Consider the following 13,864-nt stretch of genomic DNA (forward strand, 5'->3'; position numbering starts at 1 on the left):
CCCATACAAATGGCATAATTTTGATTTTCGCTTGGTCGAAAATCGCGGCGAAAACCGGATTTTGCGGCTGGGGTAGTTTTTGAATTTCTATATAAAATAAATTTGTATCTACGTTTGGCCACCCTACAAACAAAGAGCGGGGTATTTTTTAACACGGTATGTGTAAAAACCAAGAGTTAAGCCAATGGAAGATTAATCAGTCAACTGCCATACATGTTGAACATGCTTTTTTAATCAAAAACAAAACAAAATGGGATATATTTAATTCATTGCAGCACTGACACAGATCGATAGTTACACATTCGGAACCACTTTTGTTTCACTCACTATTTTATTGAATCATAACATTAAATTATTTGCCTTATTTCGCCTGGCGTTATGATTATTATATTATCAGTAATTAGGAGAAAAGCAAAACAAACATACGTAATTATCAAGCAACTTCTACATTAGACACATTTTTGTAACAATCACAATTTAATTTGTTTTATTCACTGCAATCTGATGTCATGGTGTACAATTTACTTATTTTCTAAACATCAACGAACAACGATAACAATAACAACAGCCCTTCTAACCAAACAGACTGAAAAATTCTCGATTAATCTTCCGTACATCGGTGGCAACGTCTGCTACCGGTGCTGCCGCTCCACCAGCGACTTGTGTGATAAAGTTCGCAATCACGCTCATCATCATCTGAAATCCTTCGCCCGGCTTCCAATTGGTAGCCTAAAACGAGTACAATCAGCATCGACATAATCAAACGTTGCCCACTGCCAGCCCGTCCCATTGTACTTACCACTGAATCAATGGCGTCGTTCAGATTAAACACCACCGTTGGTCGATTGCCGCTGCCTGTTTCCCCGACACCTTCATCACTCTGTTGTACCTGATCGGCGGACGACACCCAATCGAACAGGCCACCCTGGCCGAAGAACCCGAGCGGTCCACCGTGCGGACGGTGCGGCTTGAACGGTTTATGAGGAAATAAACCGCCACCACCCCCACCTCCGCCACCACCGAAGGAAATGCCCTGACAAGGATATCCCCCAACGGCATCGTAGAAATGGTTATTAAACACAGCTCCACCAGCCGTTCCGGTGTCCGCTGCGTGATCTCCGCCACCGTAATTATTGTTGGGCGCATAGTAGTTCACGTCGGCCAGCACAAGATTCAGGTGCGGAAGGAGCGTTTTCGGATCAACCGGATTGCCCTGCAGATCTCGGCCATACTTGAGCTTGTGAAACAAACTGTAGGGGATGCAGGGCTGGCCCGGTTTGCGTCGCTTGTACTTAAACTTGTGTCTGTTTTCCCCAAACAGTGACGTGAGTCCATCCGTCAGACCTCCAAATTTGTCGTTAAAGCCGTAGAACAGGTTGTTGATCGTGTTGGATGCTACTCCACCACCACCACCGCCTCCTCCTACGATCGGTGGTCTGTTGAATGCGGGCGATGCACTTACTACCGGCTTGTCCGGCTGTTCCTCTTCCTCGCCGACATCGTCATCATCGCCGTCGTCATAGTCTCCGGCAGGTTCGGCCTGTATCGGTTCGTCGTTTTTAGATGGTGGCAAACGGTTATATGCCGCATTTGGACGATCCGATCGCGTTGTATAGCGCGGAGGTGGAGGAGTGATCGAGCCAGGACGATTGAGATAAGCACCTGCGGTCGGTCTCAATCCCGGAGGATCGGGATCATTCTCGTGCACCTGATACCGGCTGTAGATGTCAGGGAATTGATGTTTGTTGGATGCTGCTCCGTTCCCACGTATGCTGCGCCCCTCGAATGCTTCCTGCCGTCGATTCGATGTGCTGGATGTGCCGGAAGAGGAAAGACTTCTACCGTTGTCGCCACTACTACTACTTCCATCCGGAAATGAGAAAGGCAACGATGCGGAAAGATGAACCAAACAACCGAACAGAATCAGTCGAGATAGCTGCAAAGAAGCACAGGGAAAATTCGACAGCAAATAGGTTAGAAAAAATTTAAAGCATTCTGATTCTATGAAGTAGTGCTGGGAAGTGTTTTAAGCATTATGACATGATAGGCAGGGCTCCAGGGGTATCCAAATTACGGCCAGCGAGCCGGATGCGGCCCACGAGACTGTACTTTGTAAAGACTAGAACAAAAAGTTTATTATTTTCTTTATTTTAATACTAGGAGGCTGTACAATTTTGATACCTTCAGTTGATATTTTCTCGTTTATATTAAAACAAGATTTAAACGTTCGTCCATTAGCTAAAGGTAATGTCAAAATGGCCCTAAACAACGATATTTGTAAAGCAATGAGGCCTCTCATAAACTTTTTTAATACAGTTTTTGCAAATTGAACAGTTTAAAAGTAGAGCAAAATATCAAACAAACGAGGTTGTCTTTCTTTTTAAATCATGATGATACAATCGTGAATATTTGTTCAAAGTAGACATTTATCATTGAAGCAATTTTTGAAATGTTAATTTAAAAGATCGATACGTTGAAATTTTTGAGAAATGTATTGAATTGAATTTGTAAACAAAAAAATGAACTATGGAGTGCATAACTCTTAGTCAGTTTTATGTTCTATCTGCTTGAGCTCGTGTTCGTGTGAAATTTCATGCCATAATAAAAAAATATGTATGGCTAGCCGTTGCCAAATCTTATAAACATTTTTGAAATATTTGGTGTGTAGCTACTATCGATATTGTTACCGAACTTATTTCCGTTTTAACAATCTTAATTTATAATATATTAATCATAACACCAGGTGAAGCAAATCTGAGTCTGATTGCCTAATCGTTAAAAATGCTCGAATTATTATTGTTGATTAAATAATGTTCGCATTACGTCTGATGTCAATTTACCAAGCTAAGTAGATACATGACATTGGGGAAATTATTGTTACAACTTGATTTCCCAGTAAGTATGTGTTTCTGAGTACCCATGCCATTTCAAAAAAGATTCTGAACGAGAAAAAAATAACGTCTTGCATCGGCCGGGAATCGAACCCGGGCCGCCCGCGTGGCAGGCGAGCATTCTACCACTGAACCACCGATGCCTGTTGATTAACTGGCGTTTATTTACGATCAGCGTCCATTATGGGTACACTTATCGGGCTCTTTTACGACTTGTATTGTAGATTTGAATAAAACACGTAAAGCTTATCAATTCTAATGTTTAAAAAATCGTTATGCAATGAAAAACAACGTGATAGGTAACAGTTTTTAACTCAATGTGGCTGGTGAGTTCATGGTAAAGATTTTCAATGGGGAATTCTATATGCTGGGACTTCTATTGACAGGAAAAATGGTTTCTGACTTTAAATGAAAGTTTATTATATTCAAATGTCAAATGAAGATATTTCAAAGTACTCTGGCAATTCTCATCGGTAGTTATCTATGAACCTTGCTTTTTAGATACAAAAAATCTAATACTCGAAAATACCATTAACGTTGCATTACACAAAAATACAAAATCACACAGAAATACATCAAATAACAATCGTTGAAAGTAGGTTTATCGTGATGTATTCAAGCATTTACAATTTATCAAACCGAAATACAGATGCTATCAAGCAATCACATTTTTTCACATGGACACTTAAGCCACTATACTTACAATTTTACCATTTTTGCGAACGGATTATGTTTTAATAACAATTGGATGGAAATGATCCAATTACGACAGGTTTCGCATTTCGCAAACACAAGAGATATAAAGCACGAGAGATACACGTTATAATTTTTACAACGTTTTAAAATCTTTCTCTCAGCTAATTTATATTCCATTCTTCAATTACAACTGAAAGATCTGTACAGGTTGTCCCTTAGACACGTTATTTAGACAGATTTCTGCGTAAGTCGAAATTTGTCATTGGTTCAGCCAAAACAGAGCTACGATTCGTCTTATTTAGCTTGAACTGGGTGATTCAGTCACTATTGTAATTATTTGACATGACTCTCACAGAAGCTAACTTATTTCTACTTTTAAAAAATGTTGGGGCTTCTTGTTCGCGTTCATGTATGTCAGTCCATAGTTCAAGTTCAACCGTTCTTTTAAAATAAAATCACACAGTATTTCATTTTATGTAGTTTTGACCAATTTTAAAATTCACTCTAATTCCATCAAACTTTTTGGTGACACACTGAACAATGATCCACTGTACACATGACGAACACATAAATCATCGTTAGCTTAACAAGCATAGTTTCACTAACCATATTACTGAGCTGCATCATAACACTGTGTCGTCGGTTTCGATCGTATTCGAACCTCCACTCGTCAGTTCAAGCTACCATGGTAACTCACACTGAGATTGATTCACTGCAAACTTTGCACTAGCTCCTCGTCCTTTCACAGCCACAAATGGTACCGATCACTGCGATCAGTTCGACACTCGGCACGAAACTGTCCTCTTCTGATCATTCCAGCGCCTTAAAGACCACCTTGCATTCGTTAAACTCTTTCACGTGGGGTGTGTTTTTGCCATTTTTTAAAAAGAGCAACAGAGATCGTGTGAAAGAAAGTGAAAGAAATGGAATACAGCTGTGTCCAATACCGCTTCGCATCCCCTCAGCGACGGAGACGGTCAGATCTACCCACAGATCCATTCATAAGCGTCAAATGTGTGCCCTGTGCAATTGTTTACATTTTCATTCGTCTCCCCCCACCTTGCAAACCTGTGAACACGAATTCGCGTCTGAAAATAAAGTTCCTATCTTCTCGCACGCACGGCACGGCGCCATTCATCAGGTTTGGTGGAGGAGCAAGCTTCCCTACAAAGCTGGTCGGCTGATTTGGTTCAACTTTGCACGATGAGGTAATAGCTAAAGTTCCCGCCATACAAACGGGATTTCATAATCGTTTGCCAAAACCTGGCCATGGTGACCCGAGCGAAAGGCAGATGTGCGGAGGCGTAGTGCCCGAAAGCCAAACACTGGCGGGGACCGACTTACTCACAAACCCGTTATCTGGGTGGATGAAGCTTCAAACACAAAGTCCACCACCATAGGTACCCTTGGTTTCCCGCCCTAGGTGCGTGACAAACGGTGACGTCAGTGCCCACTACCTCGGCCACACCACTTGGTTGGCAGACGCATTGCTGCCCACATGTTCTTTTTTCTGTAATTTGGTAAATTTTACGGTTTTGATTTTGGGTTAGAGGGTTGGCTGTTGGGATTGTGCATAAAGCGGGTGGTTCGTTTTTTCATGGCAAACAGGAGCAGGAGAAGTTGATACGCCACGTTGATACTTCCTTAAAAGACGCTCGCAAGGAGAGTGACCAACAAATCGGAAGGTCGAATTAAAAATAGGTCATACAGTGAGAGTTGATTGTGAGGAATTGGCTGAACGCATTCTTAATTGCTTATAAAATTGACTAACTTAAGTGTTTTTTATGCCTGGAAATGGCCTATACCACTGTTAGCTCCAAGGCAATATTTTTTTAAATTTAAAGGCTTCAGTAAATGGAGAGTATTAACGGTTTACAAGGTCGTTGAAATAAACGATTCTAACAGGCTAAAGAAATTATTCTACAGTTCATAATGGCTGGTATCAGTGAATGCGTTCGTAGCGGCGGCGTACGTCCCGACACTCATGTTCCTGACATACTAGATGGTTGCTACAGTTATTTACCGCGGTGTTGTAAGACCGGGCACAAGAAATGTGTTGCCATCCCAAGAATTTCTTGTGCAGTACGTTCCGCTACGAACGTATTCCAATGAATTGGTAGCTATAACTATTGGTCCAGTTGCAATTGTGTCCGGCAGCTATGGAGCCCACTGGAAACCCAGCTCCATGTGTGGGATTCAATAGGAAATAGCGTGTCTATATTGGCCTAAAAGATCACGAATTAGTTTTCTAGCTAGTAAACCTCACATATTGGTCATATCATTGGAAAAGGAAGCGCCTTTCTCCGATGTACTTTTTTTTAATGATTTTCTTTTTTTTTATAAAATTGCTCGAAAAACTTTTAATACAAATGTAAAATACTCTTCATTTAAAATTTGGTGAACTAGTTTATAGTAGCGTTCCATGAGGAACTTTACCATAATTTTTCAAAGTTCTGAGAGCAAACTATCAAATTTTTGCAAGAGTTTGTTCATGTACGTAATTGCGTTCAATAGCTATTAACAATGAAAACATAGTGGAGATATAAAAAGTTACACAACCACTAGGAAAGTCCAACATGATCAAGGAGCAAAAAATCAATTCATACAAATCAATTCTTTAAATTTGAGGTTTCTGGTCAAAGATCTAATCCAATGTCTCCAACAAATATAAATACTACTTTGGTTTGAAAAAGGCGACAAATTAATGTAACACCAAATCATTGACAGAATTAAGGACTTTATCGGAATGTCCTGGTTATCAATAAATTCATATATAAATACATAATATGCCTCAATCAATTAATTTCACCTAAACTCAATGGTAGTGATGGCTCAGTAAAAAACTGGCCAGCTTTCGTTACAGTCGAGAAGTGTTAAAATGGCACAGCTATATCCAGCATAATTACTGTCCAGAATTCTGACCTAAAGTAAAAGATTGAGCAAAAATTTTACAAAAAATTTAAAAACAACCAAGAAACCTGCAAAAAAAAAAACGTTAGCTTTACCAATTTTATACTAATGGAGTAAATAGTAAGAGAAGACGATATAACGGTTGTGCAGATTTTAATAAGTAGTATCGAAGGATGCATTCATATGTACATCAACATTTTATTTATTTTTTAATACTTTTGTCTTCTTCTGCTGTGGCACAACAACCGTTATCGGTCAAGGCCTGCCTGTACCACAATGGGCTTGGCTTTCAGTGACTGATTAATTACCTCAGCAGGGTAGTAGGATAGTCAGTCCAACGTATGGAAGCACGACTTTTGTACTTTTGTACATGATAACAACTTCATATAAGCTAAAATAATGTTTATATGTTGAAAACTGATTGTTTTACATCCTGTACTGTACTGTACATCCTGTGGCCAGTGGCGGATTTAGGGTGTTGGGGGCCCTAAGCGTTAAAAGCAGTGGAGGCCCCACGGTTGGTGTCGAGCGGGGGGGGGGGGGTGCATATTGCTGCATTAAGTTTTGAATCAAACACACGTTAATGGTTTGCTGGCGGGGGGGGGGGGGGGGTGCTCAGAATCCCTGTACTGGGTCCCTATAGTTTATGAGTCCCTTCATCCATGGGGCCCCAATCTAGCACAGAAGTGCTCTCAGTGAGATTACTGTACACACTCTTCTATATGCTGGAATTACCATACACGGGGCCCCTACATTGACGGGGCCCCCCGCGGCCGCTCAGTCCGCGCACCGTTAAATCCGCCACTGCCTGTGGCCAGATTCTAAAGGAACAGTGGAACCACAATAAGGTAGAGAAATAATGCTTCCTTGGGATGAAAGCTCGGGTTACACCTTTAGTGAAAATGAACGTGATATTTTGGTTGGTTTATGTTTAATTAAAATTTAATCAGAATATTGTTCATTGTTAATTAAACATTCAATAAAAAAATCAATTGTCCAACAATTTAAACTATAAAACATGTTTAAATAAGCAATAAAATTGCGCATTTCCTTATATCTCTTCGCTGAACATTAGTTTTGCACCGTGAAAATAGTGGAAAACCACAAGGAAATGCATTTAATTCTTTATTTAACATATGTTATAGCCTAAATAGTTAGGGAATTAAATTTTCTTTCTTTTGGCTTAACGGGGTAAACCGGGCTTAACGTGAAATCTAGCACCGAATACCAAAACCACATTATTTATAAGAATCATGCGAATTACAGTCTTCACAAACTTATCAGCCTTGTCAAAGATAATTGGTGCCATAGTGTATGCGAATCGTTTTGTAACAGTCGTGATTTCCGAAGCATTCCCGGGCATTCCTGTCGTCCCAGACTGACTATCTGGTTACGTATTACTGTAACCTGTAAATTACTGTATAAGTTCTAGTGTAGTGTGTAAACCTGTAAACGATAACCAAGATCATAAAAACTATCGGAGTGCGGTGTGTTCAAGGGTGGCGCGTGCATCGAAAGATGAACCACGTGCTTGATTGACATAACATAGATTCTAATTATGACGACACTTTGAAATTGTTCGAAGCATAAATTGCCTGTGATCGCGTTCTTACCAATATTATAAGCTGCATTCCCGATCCAAGCTACAAGCTGTTAATGTGTTGTCAGGGTCAAACAAAATAAAAGTACATCAATTGTAAAATGGAGGTCGTTATATTACACACAATAAATGAGTAGGATTTTCCACCGCATTCTATTCAACTTACCATTGGTTTCTGTCATTGAATGCAACATATCAAACAAACTCTACAGCTACTACAATGATCCAAACACCAAACCATCAATCCATCTTGTACGTTTTGTAATTGAGGTGTTACAGACATATTGCTGTTGATCATTCTTTTTATCACGCAAACACACGCACACATACACACGCAGGCGGATGTTTAGTTTTCTGGGCGCCAATTTTGAGCTATTGCTCAATTACGCTCGCTCAGTACAAATTAACATCTTCACTTAAGCCGCGCTGCTCCTTCCAGGCGCCTAACCAACGTGATGACGTCTTCGCTGAATGAACGTCCGGATTCGATTCGCTTCAATCTAAAAGATACAGACCCCACACGCTTCATGTTTGCTGCCTTTGCTTGCTTTATTTGCTTTGTTTCTTCCTATTCGTCCAACCTGTTCCTGATCCAGCATCTGGGTGTGGGTGGGTTTTGTCATCTCCGTCGCAGAAAGCTGTTTCGCCTTGACCTCAAAAAAGTATGGCGAGTAAGCAAATGATTCGTGCTGTCGATGACGACAACGAAAATTAAGTAAAAAGCAATTACTATCTTTCGGATGCAAACATGAAAAAAACGACAACATGGACACATTTTTTTCTTTGACAATTATTTCAACCGAAGATTAACTTCATCTTTATTCTGCTGTTTTCTGTTGTCGCCTCCGCTGCCCATTCTCCATTGTCTGCTACCATCTCACACACACACATATCTGTTCCTTTTATTATGTTTTTCTTTGCTCTGCGCAATGATAGTTTTCGTAAAACACATTTTCACTTTCTTCGCGTGTTGTTATACTGCTTATCCCTGTAGGTTTTGCCTGTCCAACTCTTTCAACACCTCTTACTGAGTAATACCGACTTGCCATCTAAATGTCTTAGTTTCAACCAAAAACACACGCTCACGCTGTTTACCTTTACTTGTTTTTTCCTTTAACAATCAACGGGAATGTAAGATTTGTTTCATTCTCAATGTATCCTTGTTAAAACGAGCATATAATTCCATTGAATTCATAATCCAAAACAGCGCACATGTGCTATCAACATTTTTGTTCATTTCTTGTTCTCAAACGATCGATCGATTAGTTGTTTTTCAGTAGATCGCACACTTGATCGAGCTTGCTATTATTTTGTCAAGCCATTGTTTTGTTGCGCATGCTTTTCGCCCACGTTTACCTTGAGGCCATGTTTGCTGGTTTTCACGAGCAGCTGCAAATTCGCATTCACCATCTTCTTTCCCAAGTGCTACACCAATTGGCTCGCCCAGCATGAATGCAATACTCTAAATATATATATTTTCTTCCATATATGCTTGGGTTTATATTTGTTATTTGCTCGATTTTGTTTGTTTCTTTGTATGTATATATATATACCTTGGGTAAGATGGTTATATGTAGTTGCATTGCAATCAGCATTGGTTTCTGTTTATATGTCTGTTTTTGGTTGACGCTACTTGTTTTTGTCTGCTCTATGTTCATTCTTTGCCATGCATTTACTTCTACCTGCCAGGATCTATCATCCATACCTAGTTGGAGAGTTCCTTGTCTCGATTCTGTTTGTGAATTTTTACTGTTTTGCACTTCCTTCCCTTGTCTTTCAGTTGAATACGTACTATACTTTGCTACTAACTGTATTACTAACCTTCGGGACTAAAGCTATTGGTTTTGCTGTCACTATCTTCCCCTTTTCACTTCGTTTGCTTCCCTAAACATTCGCAAAGAGCCTATCGCTCTCCTGTCGCAAGCATTTCCGCTCTACTTGCATGCTTACCTATGTGCACTTTCTGTCCAGAACGCTTGCGTTCGTTCGTTTTACTTGTATGCAAAAAAATGAAACAAATCTGTTCACTAAGTCACTACCAACTACGCTTTGCCATGCACTTGCAGTATGTATCATTACTTACGCTATTTATTAGGGGGTTCTTTCTACTGTTTCTACTACTACCTTCTGTTTGCTGCATTGTTTATCAGTTATTCTTCCTTCACTACAGTTTATTTGCAAGGTTTTTTTTTTGTGTGGATATTTGTGTGGTTTTACATGTTAGTTTGCTTCTGCGTTAACGCTTTCAGTTTTGTGCGATTTACAAGTGCCCACTATTCTAGTTAATTCCACCAGCCATTTTTAATACGATGTTTCTGCTTTGCGATGAATGTAGTTCAGTGTTTTGTTTCATGTTAGTGCGATGAGTTATTAGCATTTCCTTTTTACTTCTGTTAACGTTCCTTGATGAGATGCTTTATAATTTTCTCTCATGCCCTTTTCTTTAATGTGTTTTATTACTTCTCAATTTTCTCTTCCGGTTTGCTCAATGCTTCACTGCCACGTTGCATTCACCAACACAAGCCATCTGTATCTGTACTATCTGTACCTGCGTACGCCGGACACGCGAAAAAGTAAATAATATATATAGGTCAAAGATATAACAGGAAGTCTTTCAGCTATCATTAAGCACACAAATTCGATTGATAAACAAAAACGAAGACTTTTGTGATTTTTTTTAAAGTGTTCCATCCACTAACGCATCACCACAGGCCGGGGTTTATATTGCCTGCATCGTGCGTGGATGGGAAAGCTCGTGCAAGTAAGTGCTATCGTAGTGTGAAGTTTTTTCTTTATAATGTATCTTCTCTACTAGACGTGCTATTTGGATAGAGAGCATCTTTGGTGCAATTTAACAATACTCATATTTCTCCCGCCTCGCCCATTACAGTATGTATACGCAGTGTGCAACAAATCGCTTAGAGGAGTAGAGTGCAAAAACGGTACACTAAACACATACCCGTAATTTAAAAGCATAGTGTGTGTTTGTGTAGAATAAAAAATAATCAACTATCACATGACAGTGTTTTGCGCAAATAAAATTTACAGAATATTATTGTAAAATGAATTAAAAAAAAAAAACAACGTATAGTTGGTTTATGCATCCTTTGGCACTAGTTAAATAATTAAAGAGCGTTCATAACCTTCGGCTCAGTATCAACCCCCTGTTCTTTAGCATTCCATCAGCCGTTTCCCGATTTTTGGGAGATTATTTGTTTCGTTTCTTGGTGGAGATGATTTTATGATAAGATTTTTAATGCCTTTCATGTATGTTTATAAATATCTTTCTCCGTCTCTCACTCACGACACATTTTCTCAGTGCTGTCCTATTTGAGCGTGATGTTTTTCTACTTCCTTGCTGAGTGATACGTTCATGTTGTGTGTTCAAGATGACTTGCTTACTCAATTAAATCTATTTGCTTTCCTATCCTATGTACACCATTCCACAACTCTTTTTGGTTGACTTACATTAAGCTTTTACTTCACCCTTAAATCATTGAGACAGTTAGATTTGAGTGTTATAAATTGGCTGCCCTGCTGCACTACTCCTTCAAACCTTCTTTTCAAACCTTCAAACCAACTCTATCTACTTGATCAATCGTGCTAAAAGTGACTGTGGAGCACATTCACACAAACACATACATACACACGTGGAAAAACAGGATACAACGCCACGGATTACGATCCATCTTCTGCAGTGATTCCTCACACCGCACACTCACACACCCACGTATAGGTAAGACTATCGTGTGTGAATCATTATCGATGGTTGCTAATGATTCGAATTAATCGTTCCGCGTGACAGAGTGAGTTGAGGTGAAAGGGCAATGTGGTACCGTAAGAGGGGTACCAATTCGCCGCCCACCATCGTACAGCCGCCGCTAGTGGGAAAGTGTATGAAACCGAATCCAAACCGAAGCATCGCATCACTCAATACTACCGCGAAGGTTAAACAGTGCGCCGGAAGTACACGCGTTACGATTTCTTACAGGCAAAAGTAGTGCAAGAAAAATGGATGCCGTAAACACAGGAACGATAATTCCATCCCCATCTCCCCATCAACCATTCCGGTTCTGTACACACACTCACACACAGTTACACAGACTAACGCACATCGAGATTCCTTTTGCTGTTCGAATCGGTAGATGTAAGATTTGCCAACAGGAAACATATTGTAGACGCACAACTCGGAGCTTTCACACACACGCCAGGAATCGGAATCCGAATTATTGTTCCACACACACACACACACTCACACGGACTGATCTGATATTGGACATAGAAACTTTCCTCACATACACAGTACACATACACAAATATTGGTTCCCCGTGCAAACTGCTCTTTCCTGTCCCACGAAAGGATTCAAAATAGAGGTTTCCCTGCTGAAGAAAGATGCGCATCTTTGCTTAGCGTCGTTGTATGTGTTGTAGTGATCGGGCCTTCACAGGGCGGCCCCGGTAGAATGGTAGTCGATCGCTAACGGTTGCGTTGAGTGATCGGCCTCACCCTCCTCCTCGAACGATTCCTGCTGCAGCCCGCATTTTGCCCCCGCACTGTCACTCAATTCCGTCTCCCGCTCGAGCCGTATTGTCAGCTTTATCTAATCGCCCTGTCAAACGTTCATGGCGTAAAAAACAGCGCCCTGGGATGGCTGCTGGGAGGCGTTCGGCATGCTGCCACCTGACTGGCTACCGACCGCCACCACGCCACCACCCTGCGCGCCGCTCACGCCCGACGATACTGCGCCGGCCGTAGTGCCGGCCGTCGTGGTGGCCGAGCTGCTTGACGCCATACTTGTCGGCATGCCCGGTGGCCCATGACCCTGGCCGGTCGGTGAGAGCAGCTGGGTCGCATCGGACGGTTGCACACTGGCCGCACCTTCCGGTGCACCTCGCTCGGTGAACTTGACCACGCCCGGCTTGCCATCGGACGGGTATTGCGAGTAGGCGGGCGGTTTACCTTGCGGTGGTGGCGGAGCGGCCTGCGTCGACGGGCCCGTCCCGGTGGACGCGTTCACGGGAGCCGTGTTGGTGCCCAGCCGGGGAAGGGTGGAGTAGTGTGGTGGAAGACCTGCTCGTGCACCGGCGGCCACTACGTGGAGCTGCATTCCGGGCAGTGGATAGCCAACCGGAACACGGATCGTTTGCTGTGTGACCTGTGAAGAAAGCGACAGAGAGAGAAACGTGTTGAAGTAAGTCTGAATATCGCCAAGTTATATTTATTTGCCATAATGTTGTGTTATGTTTAGTGTTGGGTAAATCTGATTCATTATTCATGCATCTGAATGAATCTGTGAAATGATTCAATGATTCTGAATCAATGATTAATGAATCTTAAAGAGTCATCAAACTCAATCATCAAGTCTCGAAAGATGAATATATTTCGAAAGATTCACGAATCTCTAGGGATTCATGAATTTCAAGATATTCATAAATTTCCAAAAATTCGTCAAGCTTGAACTTTTCATTCTTCTTCTTGTTGGCGTAACAACCTATGTGATCATACCATTTTATACAGGCTTTCGAGACTTCTTGGCAAGTACCAAGCAGTCGGATAGTTTGTTTTGCTACGGCGACGGTTCATGCGAGGCTAGAACCCACAAACAGGCATTTTGTTAGGCGGAATCGCGCAAATTCAATGTTTTGAAAGATTAATTAAACCCTAGAGATATATGGATTTGAATGGATTTACAGGGTTTTCCACGATTTATTGGTTGGTTCCCATAATTTAGTGTGATGTTTCCCAAATTGTTTTGGCATGTTCTCA

At 41.1% G+C, this 13,864-nt stretch overlaps 2 protein-coding genes and 1 non-coding gene across 6 annotated transcripts in view; all 3 read right to left on the reverse strand.

Moving 5' to 3' along the window:
* Nucleotides 1-322: 322 nt before the first annotated feature.
* LOC120953180 (uncharacterized) lies at nt 323-7,806 on the reverse strand. Its single transcript, XM_049607699.1, has 3 exons — nt 7,762-7,806; nt 800-2,014; nt 323-729 (listed from the first exon to the last, which is right to left on the reverse strand). The coding sequence occupies exons 1-3, from the start codon at nt 7,804-7,806 to the stop codon at nt 574-576; spliced, it is 1,416 nt and encodes a 471-aa protein (XP_049463656.1). The 3' UTR covers nt 323-573.
* On the reverse strand, nt 2,964-3,034 carry Trnag-gcc (transfer RNA glycine (anticodon GCC)). The gene has a single exon. It is a non-coding gene; the product is annotated as a tRNA-Gly (tRNA).
* A 1,766-nt stretch (nt 7,807-9,572) lies between the features above and the next one.
* The window catches only part of LOC120948443 (uncharacterized), a 66,612-nt gene continuing 62,320 nt past the window's right edge, over nt 9,573-13,864 (reverse strand). For all 4 annotated transcript variants that reach the window (XM_040364760.2, XM_040364759.2, XM_040364763.2 and 1 more), the window contains exon 11: nt 9,573-13,253. In XM_040364760.2, coding sequence (XP_040220694.2) covers nt 12,711-13,253 — 543 coding nt within the window. In that variant the 3' untranslated portion in view covers nt 9,573-12,710. The remainder of the gene's footprint in view (nt 13,254-13,864) is intronic.

This window comes from Anopheles coluzzii, chromosome 2 (assembly GCF_943734685.1).
Source record: "Anopheles coluzzii chromosome 2, AcolN3, whole genome shotgun sequence".
Lineage (NCBI taxonomy): Eukaryota > Metazoa > Arthropoda > Insecta > Diptera > Culicidae > Anopheles > Anopheles coluzzii.